This window comes from Puccinia triticina, chromosome 18A, assembly GCF_026914185.1.
Source record: "Puccinia triticina chromosome 18A, complete sequence".
In the NCBI taxonomy this organism is placed as follows: Eukaryota; Fungi; Basidiomycota; class Pucciniomycetes; order Pucciniales; family Pucciniaceae; genus Puccinia; species Puccinia triticina.
In genome coordinates, this window is record NC_070575.1 from 2,178,787 (window position 1) to 2,201,153 (window position 22,367).

General features: G+C 46.7%; 4 protein-coding genes across 4 annotated transcripts; 1 reads left to right on the forward strand and 3 right to left on the reverse strand.

Moving 5' to 3' along the window:
• Positions 1-404: 404 nt before the first annotated feature.
• PtA15_18A274 (uncharacterized protein) lies at positions 405-3,136 on the reverse strand (the record flags this gene model as incomplete). Its single annotated transcript, XM_053164797.1, has 3 exons — positions 405-971; positions 1,044-2,185; positions 2,281-3,136. 3 exons carry the CDS (start codon positions 3,134-3,136, stop codon positions 405-407), a joined length of 2,565 nt encoding a protein of 854 aa, XP_053028771.1.
• Positions 3,137-4,910: 1,774 nt separating this feature from the next.
• On the forward strand, positions 4,911-6,792 carry PtA15_18A275 (uncharacterized protein; the record flags this gene model as incomplete). The annotated part of the gene is made up of 8 exons (XM_053164798.1): positions 4,911-5,057; positions 5,249-5,506; positions 5,607-5,751; positions 5,829-6,019; positions 6,112-6,294; positions 6,402-6,455; positions 6,521-6,559; positions 6,634-6,792. The coding sequence occupies 8 exons, from the start codon at positions 4,911-4,913 to the stop codon at positions 6,790-6,792; spliced, it is 1,176 nt and encodes a 391-aa protein (XP_053028772.1).
• Positions 6,793-9,954: 3,162 nt separating this feature from the next.
• Positions 9,955-12,530, reverse strand: PtA15_18A276 (uncharacterized protein; the record flags this gene model as incomplete). Its single annotated transcript, XM_053164799.1, has 7 exons — positions 9,955-10,078; positions 10,161-10,438; positions 10,519-10,629; positions 10,708-10,882; positions 10,963-12,124; positions 12,302-12,406; positions 12,467-12,530. The coding sequence occupies 7 exons, from the start codon at positions 12,528-12,530 to the stop codon at positions 9,955-9,957; spliced, it is 2,019 nt and encodes a 672-aa protein (XP_053028773.1).
• Positions 12,531-13,432: 902 nt separating this feature from the next.
• PtA15_18A277 (uncharacterized protein) lies at positions 13,433-15,515 on the reverse strand (the record flags this gene model as incomplete). Its single annotated transcript, XM_053164800.1, has 9 exons — positions 13,433-13,473; positions 13,545-13,650; positions 13,750-13,788; positions 13,858-13,911; positions 14,023-14,205; positions 14,313-14,503; positions 14,617-14,761; positions 14,870-15,130; positions 15,435-15,515. 9 exons carry the CDS (start codon positions 15,513-15,515, stop codon positions 13,433-13,435), a joined length of 1,101 nt encoding a protein of 366 aa, XP_053028774.1.
• Positions 15,516-22,367: the final 6,852 nt, after the last annotated feature.

Consider the following 22,367-nt stretch of genomic DNA (forward strand, 5'->3'; position numbering starts at 1 on the left):
TTGCCCAGTGAGTGTGCATTGAACTTAAGATTTGATAAAGGTTGCAGTGACACCACAAGCTTTCTCAGGGTTGCCACTTGTTAACTGGTTGCATTTAAGCAACTTTTTCTTGTAGTGGTAACAGTCCTTGCAAAGGAGGGCTTCACGATATGTGCTGTTACTCTTCTACATGGCATAGCTTTGAGTATTCCGATTGAGTATTTTTCAGTTGCTCACTTCCCCTTTTACAGAGATACTCTCAGTGGATCTTTGAGATTGCGTGATCCCAAAATGACACCTTGGTTCTATTGCTTATTTTGTTGGATGTGAGAAATTGATTGATAGACATCACAAGAAAAGAGAGGGGCTGGATAATTGATTCATGTACAAACAGACAAGCAAACATAGAAAGGGGCGGAGGGGACTCAAGCAGGACGTTTGTTATCAGGCGAACCGTCAGGAACTTCGTCAGCTTTGCGTTTACCAGGGGCCAGACCGATGGAGATTTTAGATTTCGACGCCGCCTTATCGAGGACGGAAGAGAGTAAAGAAGAGGAGGGTTGAGGCTTAAGGGTGGTCGAGGAAGAGGCAGTGGAAGAGGCTGCGGCGGCGGAGATAGGCTTGAAGCCGGCTTTCCGGGGGGCCATGAATCCGGAGGGCGTGTGGAAGCCGTCCATGGAAGAGTCGATGCCGGAATGGATGTGGCTTCCCAAGCCGTTCATAAGATCGGGGCCGGAAGAGATCGTATGTTTGTTGAAAGGTCGGTTGATCGCGTTGGCGCCGATCGCCGGCTTGCCTTCGCGGCCCTTCGCCTTCTTCGACCCGCCACTCGCCCCTGCCGGCTTCGCTAGCGACGACAGAAACTCCTCCTGGTGCGGCGCCGAGCCCTTGTTCCCGACCGATAAGATCATCGTCGCCGTGCCTAACTTCTCTTGTCGCTTTCGGAACGCTTCGTTCGTTCCTGTAGGCGTGTCTCCTGATGCCATTGCAGCCTAAAAATCACACCACAAGACGGAATGTTAGCAGCACAAAGGGGGAAGGAAAAACTTGTCGTCGATGCTTACCAATTTTTTCTCTTCTTCGATTTTCTTGATCCGTTTTTCAGTCTTAGCTTTTCCGCTACCTTTACCATGGAACTTGTGAGAGAGAGCCTTCCAGGCCTCTTTCCGAGACAACTCCCTGCCGAACTCGTCATTATATTTGATTTCGACGTCCGGTTTGTAATGGCGATAAGCTTCCATAGCTTCCTTAGCGGCAGCAGCCTCGCGCATCCTGTTCTCGTATTCCCGAGTAGCTTGGTCTTTAGCATCGCCCATCTTCTTCGTCTTCTCCTTCTCCAGCTCTCGGAGGCCATCTCGCCTTCGTTGTTCGATTAGCCAGGCCATCTTGTCCTTGTAAAGTCGTTCTTTCTCCCTCTCTTCCGGCGTCATAGGCTTGATCAGTCCTTGCGACTTGAGCAACGACAAGGTCGAGGCCATCCCTCCCGAGACGTATTGCTCAGTGCCCGTCGCACCATAACTCGTCGGGTCATCTTCGGCTTCCTTCACCTCTCCACTCTCCTGCTGCTTCTCCTGCACCTGATCCCTGACGATCTTTTCCGAATCTCCTGCCATCAATCGTTCCATCTCACGCCGCTCTGCCTCCTCGTCGATCGGCGAATCAGCCTCGTTCTCGGCGATCGCCCCCAGACTCGGTTCGATCGACACCGGCTTGGGCTTGTTCCGGGCGGCTTCTTCCTTTCGACGAATGTCGGCGAGGCGCTCTTGTTGCAAACTGATCGTCCGAATGAATTCCGAAGCATCGTCGATCACCAGCCGCCCGTCGTCTGCTTCTTCCTCTTCTGCTTTCTCAGCTAGTGATGATCGAGCCTCGCCCATATCTACATCCCCCTGATCTGATCTCGTGGACCCCAGTAGGTCTTGCTTGGGCTCCGCTTGTTGGTGCTTCCGGCGAAGCTTGCCTGCTTCCCTCCGCATCCGCGACATTGCTACTTGAAGCTCTTCGTCATCTATCACATCCGGCTCGGCGACTGCTGGTCCTGGATTAGGCGCGTCGATATCCATCCCATCCTTCGGTCTATCGTTCGCTATCTCCTCCGGAACCGTCGATGTGGGCGCACGTTGTTTGCTCTTCTTGGACTTTGATTTCTTGCTCTTTTTCTTGAAACCAGGATCACCTTCTTCCAAATAATCATTGCCAATTGTTTCTGTTCCAAAAATAAACAAACAATCGACATGGTAAGTATAATCAAACGGGGGGGTTTTCACGAGATGAGTATTTTGAGGCTGGCTGTCACCTTACTTGAATAGTCCAAACTGAGCAAGTCTTTTTTGAGGATTTCGGCAGTTTCTTGTTTAGTGATTTTTGATCCGCTAGTCGAGTCGATCTTGTGTCTACGATTTGATGAGTCTTCTTGATCGACCGAGAGATCATGACCGAGCCTGAAAGATTTATCCTGTTTGCCGTCGATTGTATCAGAGTATTTCGCGAGCACGGTTTGCGCTTGGCCAGGAGCGATAAACTCGTCGTCATCGTAACCGGTGTATTCGCCGGCCTGTTTACCCTGGCGTTTGAGTTCGACGGCCTCTTTTGTCCGAGTATGTTCAGCCAACTCGACGTTCTCTAGTTCGTCATCTTCTCCATCGAGGATCTTGGAATCTTTGAGGGTCAGGACCATCTTCTCTTCCTCCATCATGTTCGACTGTAGATCATCCAGATCATGTCCGACCTTGAGTCCTTCGAGATCGCGCGAGCCATACTCGGCCTCATCCGCATTCAATTCGGCTTCTTTTTTCTTGGCTGCAAGCAGCGAATCGTTCTTCTTGGATGCTGATTTTTTCTTGTGTCGTTTGACCCATTTCTTGAGGTCGTCAACATCGTCATCCTGATTCGACACCAGCTCTCCCAGTCCCCGTCCGCTGAGTTTCGCCAGCCGTTCTCGGTTCTCCTTCGCCTTGGTGACTCTCTCGGCTACTTGCTTGGATTGCAGTGCATCTGCTTCCTCCTGGCGCCGTTTCGAGTAGTTCTCTTCTGCTTGCTGGTCTGGGTCGAGTTCTTTTGTCTGGCTCGAGTCAGTTGTGGGGAGTGGCTTGAGACCGAGTGAGACCCTGATCTTGTTGGTTTCTTCTATCGAGAGACTCTCCTTGACTTGAGACATCTTCTGGCGCGAGTGTGTGGTAGCTAGCTGGTTGCTTTCTTCGCCTCGCCTCGTCGCCGCCTTCTCCTGTATGCCCCCGAGTGGTACCCGGGGGATCCAAATCCCTCTACCCGGAACACCCCTCCCCCGGAGAAACGTGTGACTTTATATAAAGGCATTCTTCATCTGAAGTCTTGGATGCACTCTTGAGGCTATCATCCGACAACTTCTCTCCAAGCACTGCCTTTAATCCACTCTGTCGCTTTTTGCAATTTGACGGAGAAGTGAATGGGCTCTAGCAATCCTGAACACCAAAAAAATCTCACCAAATATTGTGTTATCAAGCTTATCGGCCTTTTTTTCTATGAGATCTTTTGCTTTCAGGGTTATACCTGACAACTGTTACTCACACTGGACTCGGAGCCTCTCTCGGTTTATCTTATTCATCAACACATTGATCCATTACCAGTTCTGTTTTCTCGAAAGTGGAACACTGAGCCTCATCACATGGAGCTTTCTTCAAAAACGTCCATGACCATATCAATTGCTAACAAGAGCAAAAATAGTCCTGGATGAATGGATTTGCCTGCTTGTCAACATTCCTTATGCTGTTTTCTGTGGCCCTGTCAGTAAGATCCTGCCAAATGGATACCTCCTCCTTTTCCCCTTTACCCAGAAGTCATTTATCTGTGACTTGAAAGAGATCTTGACATACGGAATATCAGGTCCACTTCATGAAGCTATGCTGTTGGGTCAAGGCCACAGACTTTTTTTTCCATGTTCTCTTTCATTATTGGTGAAGATTCTATTGTTGAGTATGCCCATTCGTGGTTATTAATCCCAGCTAGCCCTCGCACGACATCGATCTAGTCCTCGTACATGTGACATCCGTCATGAGCATCAATTTCACCCTTGAAGATTTGGAAGCATTTCTACGGGCTTTTTACTCCTGAATCCAGTCAACACGTCTAGATGCTTCAGTATGACGCCCTTCCTAGTGTTGTGTCACGCTAGCAACTAGGGTCATCACGGCCGCCTATCCCCGGGGAGTATTAAGGAAACAGACATGTGAGGTGATGTATCTAATTAAAAATGTACAACTTTGTGAGATAAAAAAAGGGCCTTGAGACGAGGGTCCAGACTCAACGAGTGCGGGGTGATGGGAGGGTTGAAGTTGCGACTGGCTGTTGGAAAAGGTTGTGGCGGGTTGCTCAACCAGGCTTAACCCTTTTTGGGACCCATCCCGCAGCCTTTCAGTTGATCCCCGCACGAAGTATTTACGGCCCGCCGCTAGCTGGTATGTAGTAGTACAAGTTTCCTGGTCGCCAATCCATGGACCCACAACCGCGCGGTTGGTGAAGGTAACCAAGCATAAGCAAGCCCTTGATTCTGAAAAACAGATAGATTTGTATGATCTATTCGTGGATTCGGCTTCTACAAGACTGGATGCGGAGGTGTGAATGAATTGTACGGGTCCTAATCTATCACGCGTGGCAACCTCCTCAACGGGTACTTGCCCAATCTGCCCGCACTGTATGGCGAGACCCCATCAAGTGACGGGAGGCAGGGAGTTGAATTGAGCATCTAATACAGAATGTCCCTCTCCGTAAAGCACCTCAGAGTAAGCTGGCTCAGCTGGAAGGAGTGATAACTATTATAAAGAGGTAAAAGATGCTCCAGCATGAAGCAGTTCCCCCATCCTCACCACCATCTTGAGCTCCGGTAGCAATTCTTCTTGTATACCACTTCGATAGACCAAGTAGCCATCAATTCCACCTCTTCCTCTTTTCCTGCAATGGCCATCAAGCAAAACACCTTCTGGAAAGGCCTTTTCACGCTTGTCTCACTCCTATCTGCCATCTCCCTTGCGACTGCAAAGTCTGAATCGAATCCGCCCGCAGCAGCTTATGGCAAGACCCTGCCTCGCCTAGCCGGGTTCGTCGTCTGTACTTCGTCAATGCAATGTCCAAGCTGCTTACCTCTTGCTTCCTTCCCGCTTTTCTGCATTTATAACACTTTCAAAACCGCCTGTTTTCAGAGTGAGTCTCACTTTAATTGCCATAAAAAAGCGCTATGTTGCCTCACAAGAGTTTGGATTTGTTTTCTCATGCGGATTGTTTGAAACTTTCAAAGGTTAACTTGGCAGGCTGGGACTTCGGTGCACAAACAAATGGCGTATACTCCCCAGGCAGCACTGGTGTTGCCCCGCCAAAGACTCAAATCCCGCATTTCATTAAGCAGAATGTCAATCTGTTGCGAGTGCCCGTGGCCTGGGGGTTCATCCAACCGGAGATAAACAAGGAGCTCAACGCGACTAACGCGAATATCTACCGTGAATTTATCGAAGATATCACAAGCCGGGGGGCTTACGCAATCATTGACCTTCACGCGGTAAATATTATTTTGTTCTGTCCTTTCCAGTTTCATTGGTCCCAAGTTCACCCAGAGCCCCAAATTAACTCAAATGATGACTCTCCTGGTGTTTCTCTAGTACGCCCGTAACAATGGCGAGATTGTCGGCGAGTCGCCGCAAATGCCCGCTTCTGTCCTTGTCAATTTGTGGCTTAAGTTAGGGGCTCTCTTCAAGGATAACAAGCAAGTCATCCTCGGATTATCCAACGAACCTCATGACCAAAGTACATAGATCCTAGCTTCACCCTTTGTCTTCATTGTTCCCTGATATAAAGCTCACGTCTTGTTTATTCGAAAAAAGGTATCGAAAAATGGGCTGTCACGGTGCAGACTTTGGTCACCGCCATGAGAAAAGATGGGATAAACAACATCTTGCTGTTACCCGGAACAGACTGGACGTCTCTTAAAGCTTTCCCTGACTGGTACAAATCTATGAAAACGGTCAAGAACCCAGACGGGTCTTTCGACGGCCTTTGGTTTGAGGCGCACCGAGTGAGTTTTTCAATGAAGATCAGCATGATGATCATTTACATTCCTTTAGATTTAAGTTTTCTCTTGTACTGACCTTTTTTTTTGTTACGCAGTACCTCGATGGTGACAACTCCGGCAAAAGCCGCGAGTGTGTTGCAAGCCACGCTGACGAAGTGGTCAGTATTGCGAAGATGCTAAAAGAAGACAGTCGACAAATTCTACTTGGAGAAACGGGTGGTGGTAGCACCGAAAGCTGCAAGAAATATCTTCCGGAATTGGTCGAGGCAGTCGCTAATGTGTGTTCTTGAGTGACAACGCATTTAGTTTCCCGCTCGAGCAAAATCCAAGGCGTAGCACTGACTGGGCATGATTTCTGGTTTCTCATTCTTTTCGCGTTGATCAGGCATATCCTCATTTTGCGGGCTTCGCCATTTGGTCGGCTGGTGCTTTTGATGCGGTGAGTCTTAGAGGAATCCCCTCATGAAGCGCGCGGTAATTGATGATGAAAGCATTTGTGAACAGACGTACGAGCTCGTTGTTACAGTGAAAGACGAGTCATCGGTAAGTAGTTTGCAAATACCCACAGGAGTTGCTATGCTCAGAGCTGACGAGTTGAATGGTTGTGTCCCATCTAGCCGACTGGATGGAAAGATCAAGAGAATTGGCTATCGATCAAAAAATTTCTCCCAACCCACCCTCCCACCGCGCACAAGAAGGCGGCCGACAAAGGAGCGAAAGAGCAAGAGAAGAACAAAGGGTCGAAGCATGGAAGGAGGTCGATTGTATCCAATTAGGAATTGAAAATGGTCTCCAGTCAGCAGGCCTCAGCAGGCACGACTGCGACCATTGCAGCATACTAGTCTTTTCATTTGTGGACATTTTTTTTCGGTTATATCTTTTTTCTTGATGTTGAGCATTTTTTTCTCTTTGACATATTTCTGGCGTGATCGTCGCGAGCGATAACATAAATTTGACCATATTGGGGATTCATTCGTGTCCCTGCGGATATTGTTTTATGCCAAAACAATATTTAATAAAAAAAACTATCCCTCCCTTGAAAAATGGATGGCTTCCCGTTGGCATTTAGAGAGCCCTTGATACCCCTCTAACTCCTAAATTAAGACACCTACTAAGACCAAAAACAGTGAAAATGAAAATGAAAGCAATGAAAAACAGGCTTAGGAAAACATTTTCCTATTTACTGAAAATTAGGAGTTTGGGGGTGTAAAGTGAGATCTGGGAGGCTCCCAGACTTGACAGGAAGTCATCTAATAAACTGAGGGAAAGTCTTTCTCCCATGCGGGGCGGCACCTTTGAAACAGAGAGACCTGAGTCAGGGCTAATAGGGGGTACTGAAGCCTAGAAAATGTTTTTTGAGATGCCCCGACCCAAGATACCAGCAACCTGAATTATTATCTCATTACATTTCTCTGTCAATTCTACAGGAATAGGTTTGATTGTTTTGTTCTGCTTGAAGAAATTCTTGTGACTCCATAAAGAAAGACAGAAAGGAAGTTGAAATGCCTGATCAGTGGCACACTTAGGCTGGGGACTAAATGGTGGTACATTAAGGTTGAGAGTGAGGACCAATGAGGTTGATTGCTTATATCTGATGACTAGTTTAATTAATAAATGATATTAAAATATGTGCCTTTTCTGCCCTTGCAGGTGCGGGGTGTTCAATTTTAGTGTAGATTCAAACAGGTAGCAGTGCACCTACCATGGACAACACTAACACTGGGCTGCTACGCTAAACTATGGGTAGCGTGCGCTATCCAATTGTTTAGCATTGTGTTGTTCCTGATAAAATGCTGTTAGCGGTAACGCCACTACAGGCCGCTACGCTACACCAATGGGCTCTAACAACGCTATCCACTTTTTTGGTGGTTGAATAGCACTAGTGCTAGCGCAAATAGCGCTGATAGCAACAATGGGCCTATACTATACTCTACTATAACTGGCCGGGCCTTTCTGTTATTGTATAGGTCTGGTTGTACCACCCTACACTAATAACTGTACTAGTATTGGCCCGTATAATATTCTGTGGTTTTTCTATGAAACAAAAAATACAGGTATAGTAACTTTTTTGCCCCTGGTTACCGCGATAACGCACTTAACCAGGTGTAAACATAAGGCAATGAAATTTGGGCTCCTGATAATTGTACAGGCAAACCATGACACCTACCTTGTCCTTGCGGTAATAGCAAGGGCTTATTTAGGAACACCGGGTAGGTCTTGTTCTGTTGAGAGATTGTTCTCTGTGGCTGCAGACGTGGTTGTCTGTTCCCTTCAGCTACTTCACAATCCTTCAGAAGCCTTGTGTGGCTTGGTGAGGATTTTCCCCTCTCAGGGACTTTGCTGAGGCCGTAAAGGCTTTGGGTGCTCTGATCCCCAAGCCCAAGAAATGGATAAATTTTCATCCCTACTGAGTAGTGGTACTGGCCACATCTGGCCAGTATAGTATTGAGATTTTTTTTTATTTCTTCCTTCATTTGGATATAGTATTTTTTTTTTAAAAAAAAACCTCATGTAATTGGATATAGTATTAAAAATTCATTATGGAAAATGGAAATAACAGTACTGTTATTGGACCAAAAAAAAAATACAATAACTATGCTATACCAATATCTGTATAGTAAAGGCCCATTGTTGCTGATAGAGGCCCCTTTATTTTAAGCGGAGCCTGTTCAGTAGCAGGCAATCACTTACACACCACTATGTAATGGAAAAACCCATCAGCAGTACTATAGCTCCGCTAAACTACACCAAACCACCTAACTCAACACAAGTCCCCCTGGTGGGAGGCTCACTGTGGCTGGCGGCAAAGCTGCCCCTCCTGCAGGGAGGGACTTGCGCATTATCCCAAATTTTACGCGGGAGCAGAAAGTTCATTTGGCTGAGAGGTTTTCAAAAGTTTTGTAGCTTCTCCCCCAGCCTCTCCACCAATATGCCCTACCTGTACCCTATGCTAATTTTCTTTCTCTACAATTTGGTCTACTCAGATTTTTTCTATCACAATCTGTTGACCTTTTCAAAAGATCAAAAATGCACAAGTCTTCCAAATGAGGCTCCACTTGTTTGGGACTCCAGGAGTGGTTTTTCTGGCTACAAGATAGATAAGTGGCTCAAATTCCTTGCAAGAACAGAACCTACAACTCTGTTTATTCAGTTTTTTTTATATTAGCTGGGATTTGTAGTGTAGCAGTCCCTTTCTGCTCCTGCTTAAATCAAGACATAACTCATAAGCCTCTCCTGCGGAGAGCCCTCCGGGCGGGGTCCCCCGGACCCTCCGCCCGAGAGGCTTTGTTAAGCTAGCCAAACTACTGACTGAAAGTAGTTTAGCAGACCCGCAAGGACAGGCAGGTACCTGCTGAAGGGCGGTGGCTGTGACGGGTACCCGCCGGCTGGTGCCAATTGACATCCTTCTTCTCAGAGTACATTTTCTAAATTTGTGGCACTTCCTCTCCTCTACATTTTGTAAACTTAAGATAAGGCCTAGACAAGACTGCTACGTTTTGGCGATTGCTCTGCTGCAGGGATATATGAGTAAGTATATTAAACATCATGAAACAAGGGAAGGACGACACTATGTACGCGGACAGAGACAGAGAGAGAGAGAGAGAGAGATCAGAGGCCGCGGGAAGAACGGGAAATATGGACAAAAGAAAGAAGAGTTTTGGATCTCTATAACTCGCAACCAGAAGTCTTCTTGGGCGAAAAAGAAGAAAAGAGAGAAAAAAAGATGAGTGGAGGAAGATAAGGGAGACCAATTTTATGGGGGAAGGATGAAGAATTCGTACGCCGAGGCAAGAAAGAGAAAAAGAGGCTACAGCCAACAACAAGGAAACGAGAAGCAGAAGGGAACAAAAAGACATTTGGAAAGGCTGTTTTGGGGTACGGAGATAGACAGGCCATCATGAAGGACCAGCGTGTCAGAGGATGACGAGCATGGGCGATTAAGCTTTGGTTGAAGGCTCGTCGGGGTTGGCGCTTTCCAACAGCTTGGTGATCTTGCCAATCGCAATCGTCTTGCCTTCATCTCGCAAAGTGAATCGGCCCAGTTGAGGATGGTCTTTGAATCTGTTCACAGATTCCGAAGGAGTTAGACAACCCAACCTGAAGAAAAGATTAATATGACAAAGAGAAAAAAGGGATGACGTACGTTTCCACGCAAATGGGAGCGGCGGTCTCCAAGAGTGCGACGACTTTCATGCCCTTCTTAGCGAACTGGGGAGGTCTCCTAGATTTCTTACCGGTTTTCTTGTCGTAGTAGTGGAGGAGGGCGGAGAGCGTGCATTCCTCGGCCAAGGTGTGGACATGCATGACGGCGCCGTAGCCGGCACAGATGATATTCTTGGAGTCGATGATCGCTAGTTGGGCTTCGAACCGGGTTACCGTGTGGATCGGCTTGTGGGCATCCGTCAGCACGAAGCCGCACATCTGGTCACATCCAATTGTCGTTCGGAAAACAAGACTTCATCAGCACGGGCAGGTGGACAATTATGGGAGTGAAGACTGACAATGTCTTCATCCTCGATGCCTTTCAGTCTAATCCGAACATTGTCACCACAGAGCGCCCGAGGAATCTCGTCTTCCATCTCATTATAGATAGCAGATACTTCGGCGGGTGTCTACAGAGTCCAGATATGATGGCATCCTCAAGTTAGTCCACAAAAGCCGAAGCGGGGAGGAAGGTGGGGAAGACGTACCTTGTTGGGCATCATGAGGACAGATTCTCCTTTGGTTACTTTGCCAGATTCTAACTTGCCTACGACTACTGCGCCCATGTCCTTGTATTTCTCCGAAATCGGCATCATCAAGGGGGCGTTATACTTGCGGTCAGTCAACTTCATGTTGTCTAGCAGCTCGAGGAGAGATGGTCCACTAGTTTAGGGGAGACGATATCAGCTTAGCTCTTGGACCCATGTCGGGTGATGGTAGATTTCAAAAGACTTCACACGCACTCATACCACGAACACTTGTCCTTCGCAAGTCTATCCTTGATGTTCGCACCCGTGTAACCAGAAACAGGGATAAAAGTGAGGTCTTTGGCCGGATTGAAGCCGGAGAGTCTGAGGAACGGGGTCAGCTTATTGACGATCTCGTCGTATCTTGCCTGGTCCCATTCGACGGTGATGTCGTCCATCTTGTTGATCACGACCACCAGCTTGGGAACCCCGGTTGTTTTGACCAACATAGCATGCTCTCTGGTCTGTCCGCCTCGTTCGAAGCCGGTTTCGAATTCGCCCTTACGAGCCGAGATGACGAGGATGGCGATGTCGGCCTGACTGGCGCCGGAGATCATCGCAGGAACGTACGTCTTGTGGCCTGGGGCATCCAGGATGGTGTATCTTCGGATGTCTGTCTCGAAGTATGCTCGGCCGGTCTCGACGGTCTTTCCTTGGGCACGTTCTTGGATGGTCGAATCTAATGCCCAACTGAGGTACCACGACTCCTTGCCAGCATCCTTGGCTTCCTTCTCTAGCTTCTCCATCGTCCGCTTGTCGACCATCCCCGTGAGATAGAGGATGTTTCCGCCCATCGTCGACTTGCCCGCATCGACGTGTCCGATAAAAACAAGGTTCGCATGCGGCTTGCCCTCCTCTTTGACGTCATCCTTCTTTGATTCATACAAGTCTCGCAGTGTCTCTTCATCGACTGCTGATTCGACCTCTTTCTTGATCGCATCGGCATCGAGAACTGGTCTACGGGCGTCTCCGATCGTCAACGTCTTGGTGGCTGCATCCAAGGTCGCTTCGACTGCAGGTGTGCTAGCGGGAGCTGGATCGACTGGAGGAGGTTCAGGAGTTCCACTCTGGGTGGGAGGCGTAGGAGCTTGGGACTTGGTTGAACTGCCGATGGTGATGACTTTTTTGGCCTGCGGTGAGCTCTGGGACCGGGCGGCTGATGATAGTTTGGGATCGGTCGAAGGCTTGGAAGCAGGGCCGGGGGCGGGGTCCTTCTTCTTCCCAATGCTCAGTGAAACGACTGCCGGCTTGTCCGAGTTGGCGTTCATTTGCTTGAGTCGGGTTGTAGCTGAGATCGACAAGGTTTTAGCACCATTATTGTTCACCGTTGCAGTGGGTTCGGAGGGAGGTTGTTGAGTAGGCGGACGAGAGGGGGCTTCTTCTTCCCAGTTATCAGGGGCCTGCTGTTGCTGTTGCTGGTGTTGATTGTGACGATTGTACTGTGATTGAGGGTGATGTTGAGGCTGTTGGTAGTACTGTTGTTGAGCTCCATAGCCGCCAGGGTACTGGTATTGTTGCTGTTGATGATGGGGTTGGTGGTATTGTTGATGATAACCATAGTTTTGAGGTGCTCCTTGCTGTTGGTAGTTCGGATGAGCATTGCCGTAGCCCCCCTGTCCAGGGTAGTAACCGGGGTAGGGAGGTTGACTTCCGTCCTGAGCTGGATATTGCTGCTGCTGCTGTTGTTGCTGAGGGTTGGAAGAGCCAGGGGGTGGGGCACCTCCTGGAACAAAGCTATTGGCACCAGGTCGGAAGCCCTGGAAGGAATTGGCGTTCGGGTTCATGAGAATCGGTCAAAGTTTTAAGTTTTGTTGGTTGCTTGGGTTGTTGATCTTGCTGTATGAAGTTATGAATGAGCTATAAACGAATCGAAATATGAATTCAGCAAACAATTCGTGGGTTTCTCTAACAATCCGATGTGACGCCAAGACGCTCGGCTCACCAGTTGAACCAGAGGTCTACGTATCACCGGGGCTCGGATTGTTCGCCCTGTCGACCTGGATGTGCGGAACCAAGGTTAGCACAGTCTGGATGGTGACGGGGGATGGCGGTTGCTTGCGAAGGATGGAATACTCACTGGCTTTTTTTCGTTCGTTGCTGCTGTCGATGTATGCTCGCAGCGCCGAGAGGTTGCGGCCGGGTTTGTGGCTGCCGGGCGGAAATAGAGTTTCCACAGCGGCTCAGTATGTAGGCGAAGCTCCATATTGTGGAGCTCCGCCGCAGCATCGCTCACTTTTGTCCAGTTTATTCCACAAGAAATCAATCTCCATCGGTTCTTTCCCTTTCCACCTTTGAGCCGTTCCAATGAGAAGATCCTATGTCACTGTCATGCTTCTTGTCTCATTTCTCCGACCCCCTTTTTTGGGCTCTCCGGTCGAAAACTCAACAAACTCTAAAGACTATTCAGCCTTATAGAATTACCATGTCATAAGTTCTATCTACACAAAAAGGTTCAAAAATTGTTATTTTTTACAGAGATCTACACAAAAAGTTTCAAAAATTGTTCTTTTTTACAGAGATGTCGAAATCTAAGTTGTACAAGATCAGATACAAACCACAATGCTTGGGATGTAGAAAGGCAACACAAGCTACGTGTTTTTTGTTGTTTTAACGACAAGAAATAAAAGAAACTTGTTCAACACTAAAAGCGTGTTTATACAGGACGATGCCTGCGTCTTCAGGTGACTCAGAACCTAATTTGATGTCTACAATCTTCCTTGTTCTTACCTGTTACAAATTGATGGAGCCGCTGGGTCAATTAAAAATCCTGATACCGATGTGATAAGAAGGTGACTGACAGGTATCCCTCTTCCCTTGATCTTCCGACTTGCTAACATCTTCAGAACCCTTGGGGATAAATTGTGTGATCGAGAGCCAATTGCCCATATCTTTCCACTTGGTAGGCTGAACAGTGGACAAGAATTTTGCAGCGGTTTCAATTATCTGCCTTTCAAGTGTGCAGGAGAGATGAAATAGCAAGTAAAATACACCAGAAAAACTTACCGATGAGTCGTCTTTCGCGGTGGTAACTAAGCCGTAGTCCTGTTCAAGTTTGCGACGTCACTTTTCTGATGTGCTAATAATCGTTGAACGAATGTCAGGGAGACTTACCGCTTTGAAGGATCCAGCGGCCCACAAAGCAAAGCCCCCAAAGACAGGGTAAGCCTTAAGGCGAGTAAGGAAGAGTGAGAGGAGAGAAGATGGTCATGAGTATCGCCGTCGCATAATTGGCTTTTTGGGGCGTGCGATTGAGGGGCTTTGCATCCAGGAACACACCTCGACGACTGCCTTGGCAAGTTCTGGGAGGAACTTCTTGCAGCTTTCAGTACTCCCACCACCAGTCTCTCCCAAAATCACTTGTCTTTTATCAGCCTTGAGGAGCTCCACAGCCGCAGCTACTTCGTCTGTATGGCTCGCTACACATTCAGGACTTGTTCCAGAGTTGTCACCGTCGAGGTACTATGGAAAGAACGAAAAAATGGTTCTGTTTATCTTTCACGGAAAAAATAGGTTTTGTGCTCGGGGGAATGATTCAATAACTCGTTGGTGGACGAAAGTAAACTTACTCGGTGCACCTCGAAAAGAAGTCCATCGAAGGATCCGTCCGGGTTTTTGACAACCTTCATGGCTTTGTACCACTGCGGGAAGGTCTTCATAGAGGTGTAATCCGTACCAGGTATCAGGATAACATTTTTGATATTTTTTCCCCTTAATCCGCTCACGACCGCCTGTACAGTGGTGGCCCATTTCGTGATGTCTTTGTAGAGTGCAAGAAAAATAAATGTGGATAGAAGCACGATTAAGACTTGTGTCTATGTAGATAACTTGGCCAAGAAGGAAGATTCATTGATGTGGGCGGCCTAGGCTTACCAAGGTCATGAGGTTCGTTGCTGATGCCGAAAATGACAAGTTGGTTGTCCTTGAAAACTTGCCCTAACAGAGTCCAGATACTGACTAGAGCTTCGGCTGGAGTGGAGGGAGACTCGCCGACGATCTGGCCTTTGTAGCGTGCAAACTAGTATAATAACAGGATTGTTTAGAAAGGATCAGAAGGATTGAGCTACATTCCAGCATCATGCAAGAAAGCGGAAGAGAGTAGATCATTGCAGCACGAAAAGCTCACGGTATGGAGGTCGATGGCAACATACGCCTTGCGTGATGTAATCTTTTCGATAAATGTTTTGTACGTTTTCAGGTTAGCTTCGTTCAACTTGCCATTCATTTCGGGTTGAAGGTACTCCCAGGCGACGGGTACTCGGAAGAAATTGACATTCTGGCCAAGGAAATGATTGATTTGACTCTCCGGGGGTGGCTGGGGTGGATTAGTGCTAGACAAGTATGAGCCATCGGCTTGGGCTCCAAATTCAAAACCTGGCAAGTTGATCTGTTATAGCCGAAATGTGTGTTGATCGTCAGCACTCTAAGGACATCCAAATTTTGACTTGAGATCCCATGCTTTAAACAAGCCTCACCCTGAAAGAATGCCGTATGAGAAGCAAGAAAAGGCAAGCACAAAGGTAAAATGAATTAAATTTAAGGATTTTGAATGTGCGATGAGACAGATGAAAGAAATGGATCACGTACCCAACTAGACGCGGAAGGGTAGATTTTGAAGGTTTACCTGGTCCAGGAGAAGTTTCTTTTCCATAAACTCCGGAAAAAAAGGACATTAAAGAGAAAAGGGTGACAAAGCCTCGCAAAAAGGTACTTTGCTTGGTGGCCATGATAGAAGGCTCAGCTGAGACGAGTTGATACACCCTAGGACTCATGGTAACTATTCACTACAAAAGGTAAGGGACAAAAGGTGCGCAAGAAAGGTGCGAAAAATCTGTGCTGGGGTAGGGGTGAGTGTCAACTGCCCGGCCAGGACACACGATATTTATATGTCCTCATCTGTTGCAGGTGAAGCTGAGTGGATTGCTGAGTTACTGTGTTGAGCCTTCCTGATAGTAAGTCTTACCGAGTCCCGTGAGGCTCGGTAGCTCAACTACAGAGAAAAAAACCCCTTGTCAGCCGGTGTGGGCTGATAGGGAGGCAAAACGGGCTCCGATAACACCCATACCTCCGTGTCCCATTGCATACATCCCTTGGTAGGTAACACAACACCTAGCCTAACACGTCACAGTCCCCTTGTTTCCGGGGTCGCGTGACCGGTGCGCCCGGTGCGTCTCGCGAAGCGAGTCCTGCAAGGCTCGGTAGCTTTTAACTACAGAGAAAAAAAACCTCGTCAGTCAACATGATGGACTCGGTAGCTGGCAACTCGGAAATAGTATCATAACGACTGATTTTTTTAAATATTGTCTTTCCCGTCAATCTTGGACCCGGCGCTCTTTTTTTATGGATTTACAAGGGGAAGCCCCCAAATTTGGGGTTCCAGGGGGTGTTAAATTCATAGGGGTTTGTAAATCACAGCAAGGGCATAGCCCCCAAATTTGGGGTTACAGGGGGTGTGAAAGTCACAGGATGTGAAAGGCCCAAAAGGGAATGGGACAGAGCAAAGGAAATGACATAAAATTTACAAACCTTTGATGATGCAATTTCAGGGTGACTATGCATTCAGTCAAAGGAGAAACCAAATTTCAAATGAAAAATAGGTCAAAAATCAACATTTCAAGTGAAAACTGGGTGAAATAAGGGCATTTTATTTTGGGAAAAGACACAAAATTTGTTCCTGAAAAAGTAAATATTTGGGAAAATGGTGATGAGAGATACTCAAAAACTCTGAAAATGTGAGGGAAATTCCTTTTAAAATTTTTTTGAAGTTTATTATGAAGGCTGGCCACTTTCAGGCTGTGGAATCACTACCTTAGTAGTTTGGCTTGACTTGCTTCTTGACAATGCAAAACACAGGTTCATGAAGTACAATACCAAAATTACCAATTTTAACCTTGAGGTTTATTGATTGTGAGGGAGGAGGCCAGATTGACAGGAAATTTCTTGTGTATGAGCTTGAAAAGCAGTCCAGACAGCTCCAGACTTATCTGGGTCAGATGTGAAAGGAATGTGACTCCAAGGGATGGGCACAGAATCATTAACTCTGTTACCTGATATAACTTTTGTGTAAATCACATTTGGGCCCAACCTGGTTCCATTACAAAGTCCCATTGTCCAATCAAGGTTCCTGAGCATGCAATTTGGTCACCTGTTGGGAGTTTTTAAACTCTTTGATCCACATTTGTAGCATTATCAGTAAGCCTTATTGAGTGATTTGAATTTATTTCAGATGGAACAAATTCAAACTGTTGCATGAGAGGATATTAATGGTGAAGGATTGTTTAGATTCTTTGCACATAAGTCCTGGAAGTAGATCTTGACCATGAACTCTGTGGTTTTCAAACGCATTTTCTGTGTCATATATGTCCAGCTGTAAGAATTTGGGGAATTCCTGTGAAAGTGGAAGCAAACTTCCAATGTTATGGTGAATTGTACCCTTCACCTTGAATGTATGGATACCTTCACCTTGTTTGTTGAGTGCATCTCTGGTTGAGGCATTGACTCCAAGAGATGTAAATGTGAAGTTGCTATTTATCAAGCGGATGAATAGAATGAGTTGATTTCCCTCAGGTATATTGGGTTGATATGTAATTTTGAAGATCTGAAGCAATTCAGGGGGTGTGGGTGTTTTTTATGAAGTGATCCTGCCTTGGCGGCAGCAAAGTTAGGTTGTTTATCCTGTGAAGATTATGGCTTGACACTTCACACAACATCTCACTGCCCTCAAAGTTTCTGGCCTGAACCCAGGAGGCTCAGTCCAACACCATGCATTTGGTCTGTTTACATCATTCTTGGAATATTTCCAAAGGAATGGTTACCTGTGAAATCATGTTCAACCAAATTTCCAGCAGGAGGATCATTTAAAAATCCTGCTCTTGAGATAAACTTGAATCAATTTGTTCCTGAATAAGGCCCAAATCAATTTCAGGTGAGTCATTCCAGTTTGCGGGTATTTTCACAGGGGATAGATTTGAAGAATATTCATAAGTTTGAAATGGACTCTGCATATTTCTTGGTGAAGCACTCTGGGAGTTGAGCAAGTTAAAAATATACAAACTGGAGGCGTGTTTGCCATGATTGTTATTTCCATGCTGGGATGGAGATTTGTGTGAGCTGTGTTCAGGTTGGTTTTGTGGTTGAGGATTGAAATTGTAAGAAGATTCATGATTTAGATGATACTGTGTTGAGATTGGTTTTGTGTTTGACAATTGAAATTGTCAGGAGATTCATGATTTTGATGATACTGTGTATGTGGGGGTCTGTTGTCAATGTTGATGGAAATTTGGGGATGAAGACCACTCATGATTTGGATTATTTGATTGTTGAGTGTGAGGAAAATCTTGAGGCTGATAAATAGAATGTTGGTGCTCCTGTCACAGAGAAAAAGAACATGGGAATGTGAATATTGCTGGTAATGATGGGAGGGCAAGAATTGGGCTCCGTTTGGCTGTCCACAAAAATGTCGGAGCGTAATAAAAAACTTTGCAGATTATTTTTGGGGGGACAGGGGGAATTACGCTATCCGCTGTCCCTGTTTGGCAGCCCACCGGGCGTCATAAAGTTGACGACAGGAGTTCACGCTCCATTTGGGATATTTCACCCTGACCCCAAAATTTGCGGTCATAATCGCTCCCTTTGGCCTCAAATCCGTGCAACTCAATGGCACCCAGACGCAAGAGACCTCCATCCATGAACCCTCCTCCCCAATCAACCAAGGCTTCAATCCCGCCTCCGCTTCCTGCCCCAAACAAAGCGAGGCTACAATCACCATCAAGATGATCAGCTTGATGACTTTCTGCTGGCGTTCATCTTGGAAGCGAGGCAAGAGGCGGTTGTTTTCAAGGGTTGCAGAGCCCAGTGGGGGCATCGTGGCATTGGATTTGAGGAGGAGAGAAGCGCAGGCCGGACTTGTTTTTGAGTGGTGCACCAAACAGACAGGACTGCTGTTGCTATATGACGGTGGCCGTCCCAAACGGCCCTCTATAATTGCGTAAGCCCAGTAATAATACAAATAAGGTTTAATAAAGCTTATTTGGATTATTATGCTGTGGTTTATTACCACATATGACGCTGGGCCTTGATGATAATGGGATTGTTGAGAATGAAGAGAGTGTGAAAGTTGATGATGATGGGATTGTCAGGCATATATGATGAGGGGAATTATGTAGGTGTTATGATTGCTGAATTCATGCAGATCAATTATCAGTTTAACATTGCTTGAATGGAACTGGTGTCTGTAAGAGTCCTTTTGAGCAATCTGCTTGAATGGGCTTGATTATTGATGTGTGATAAGAGTCCATTCAAGCAATATGGTTGAGCGGACTCGGTGAAATTTGATCACCAAGTCTGCTTGATGAGTCTGCTTGAACAGACTTGACAACATGACTCTGGAGTCTGCTTTAATGGAGTCGCTGGTCTGTTCAAGCAGAAGAGCAAACTCTCTTACCAAATCCTTTCAGAGAGTCAAGTCCGTTCAAGCAGAGTCAATTCAGAGGGAACGGACTCTGCATTGAACGGACGCGGTTAATACAAAAAAGTATTGACGCTGGCGTTACTTGCATACCAACGCCGGCGTTACTCGCATGACAGGTATGTGTACTGGTTTGTTTGGCCCCCAGAGGCCATTTCTTTAGTTATATGTAGATGCAAGAGGATTTAAACACTTGAAATTGTGTTTCTGCCTTGGATGTCTCACGGCCTTCATGTTCCCTGTCAGGTCGGAAAGCGGCCGGGTTCTTGGTTGGCCCCTCCGTTGGAGCAGAGGGCAATGAGTCGGAAAGCTGAGGGATGGGTCCCAGGGTCTACAAACTGCCCTGGTTCTGAATATGAGCTCGGATTTTCACTGGCTCTACTCCAAAATCATCTACTGGAGAATGGTGGCTCCAAGGGTAATTTCCGGTGTCGGCCTTGTCTGACAGATGTCAGGATAAGGCCCCAATTATAAACAGGTTTTTGAGATATTTTTGAAAAGTATTTGAACTTCCCCCGAAGTTCAATCCAACTTTTTCTGAAATGTATTTTGTTTCAAAAATAATACAAAAAATCTCCAGACTTGCACGAGGCGGGTTTGAACTTGTAAATTTCCAAAAGTCATTTATGAGTACAGGTTAACTGTACATCTGTACCGTGGGCAGGCAGGTCATTGGGAATATCATGTATTGCGACTGCGGAGGTCGGCACTATGTAGATGAAAAGGAACCACCCTGTTGTAGTCTGTTACGTAATGTGTAATTACATTACATCCTACATGTCCAGAGTAAGTCATACTGTCATGACTTACCGTAGACATGGGACTTTCCCATGTTTCCTCGACTAGACAGCGTTACTCTATTACATACATACTACACAGTAGCATATATATATAGAGCATGTTTTTCCCACTTGTTGTATTTTCTCCATTCATTCTCATTGTTCATTTGTGGTGTTCAAAATTGATTTTCAAACCACTTTCTACATAAAATCATAAGATCTACATGTCCAAACTTTTGATGGGGTGAAAGTTGAGGGTTCTCTTCATTTCAAGCGCCTCTCAAAACTTTGATAAATCTTATGATTTTATGTAAAATGATATTCAAAAATCAATTTTGAACACCCTAATTCCTCTCGAAATACATATTCTCACTGTCAGGCTCTATTAGGTTATGAGCATTTATTCTCGCAATTCTTCAGTTACAAAGTTATAAAGAGTCTTACAAACAGTTTTTTCCGAATACATCATTAGTGAAAGTCTATATCAGTGTCTTGTCGTGTTGTGTTGCGTGTGTGCAATAGTATAGTGAAAATCAGAGTGTGAATATCTTAGTGTTGTGTTCTTTTATTGTCTTAGTGTATAAACTTCTTTTGAGTTATCTCCGTACCTTGTATATATCTCTCTACCAGCGTCATCCTACGAATCTCCTCATCTCAATATGGCACCGGTCAACCGATCTCCGAGCTCCATTGCCACTTGATCTTCGAACGCGGCAGCTGCCGCTTCCAGCAGCAACGCGGCCGGCAAGAGGGTTGCTCGTAGTCCACCTCCAACCTCGGACGATGAAATTGACACCGTCAGGGCACCTCGGGAAGAACCACGTCAGCGTGCTCCGGTAGTCAACCTCCCGGTGGACGATGCTCCCGCGCCCCCGGATTTCTCGTATGCTTTGGATCCCAGGAACAAAGACCAGATTATCAAACATGCCCATCATCTGTTCCCAGAGGCAAAGAAACTCGTTCCGTTGGGTTCCAACTTCCGTACTTGGCTCATGAAGATGGAAGAGCTTGCGGATTTTGCTCTGGACTATCAAAATTTCTACTTTGAAGATTTTTCTCGTCACCCGGTCGATCGCATTGCTTGTGTTATTTTTCGCATAGCCTTATCCGATGAAATCAAAGAAGACATCAACCATCGGGACTCCTGCTACGCCATCATGATATCCATTAGGCGCCGTTTTACAACTTTTAGTCGTGCAGCTCAGATCAACCGATGGGCCGCATTAAAAACAATTCCGTGTGACCAGCAAACTCCAGCCACAACCATCGCAGCCACCTATCGTCGACGCCTATTGGATCTTAAGGAGTCTGGCGCTGCTCTGACTCAGGATTCCATTTTTGGAATGATGCTTCAGGACTCGATTGCTCAGGGCTCTCCTTTAAGACAAGAGTTTGATTACAGAATGGATCAAGAGCTAGCGGCGCGTCGACAAATCCCGCTGCTCTTCGTCGAAATGATTGATTTATTAAACGACTGCCAAGAAAAAGTCCGCGGTCGTGAAGCAGCTCATTGAGGTCCAGTAAACCCTTTGACTTTTGAAGCTGAACCGAATCTGAAGGCGTCTCGCAGCGATTCAATAGAAAGTCACCCGGACAATGTCTACACGATGGCCACTCGTCCAGCGAAGTTCAAAAATTCGACCTCTCAAACCAGGAACTGCTTCTGCTGTGGTTCCGGTAGCCACCTAATTGGTACCTGTCCCGTCCCAGAGTCAGCTGCAAAGCCTTCGGTAACAAATCATCAGACTCAGAACCGTTTGCAAACACCTCAATATCAGGCGTACTATCCCATCCTTGCCCCGCCGGTTCCCGGCTATGGTTTCCAACAGTTCTATCAGCCAATAGTCCACACTGGTAATAGCCCGGCAAACCCAGGACGTGCAGCTGACAATTATCGGCCTGTTTACCCACAGGGTTATCAAACCCGGCCTGCAGCTCGAGAAGCTTCAGCAGAGGTACCACCCGATGCACCTCAGATGTTTGTCATGCAGCCAGCACCGCCAATGTATCCTATGCCTCAAGAACCACCGGCGATGTTCAACATGCAGCCCGCCCCCCTCATGTACGCGATGCCTCAAGAGGCGCCCACGCCAAACAACGTGCAACTGTCGGCCCAGATGTTTGAGATGGATTGCGATGTCGGTACGGCTCAACCTTTGTTTAGCAATCTATCGTTCTTGGCCGCATCCCCGGCTCCCTATGCAGACAGTCCTGCAATCTTTGACACCGGAGCAACTCATCACCTGACCGGTGACAGGTTAGCTCTCACAAACTTCACGCCGCTTAGTAAACCCATTCCCCTCCGTGTAGCCACTAATGGCCCCGCTCGTTTCATTACAGCAAAGGGAACGCTAACTTTCCCGGGGGCAAGTTCAACC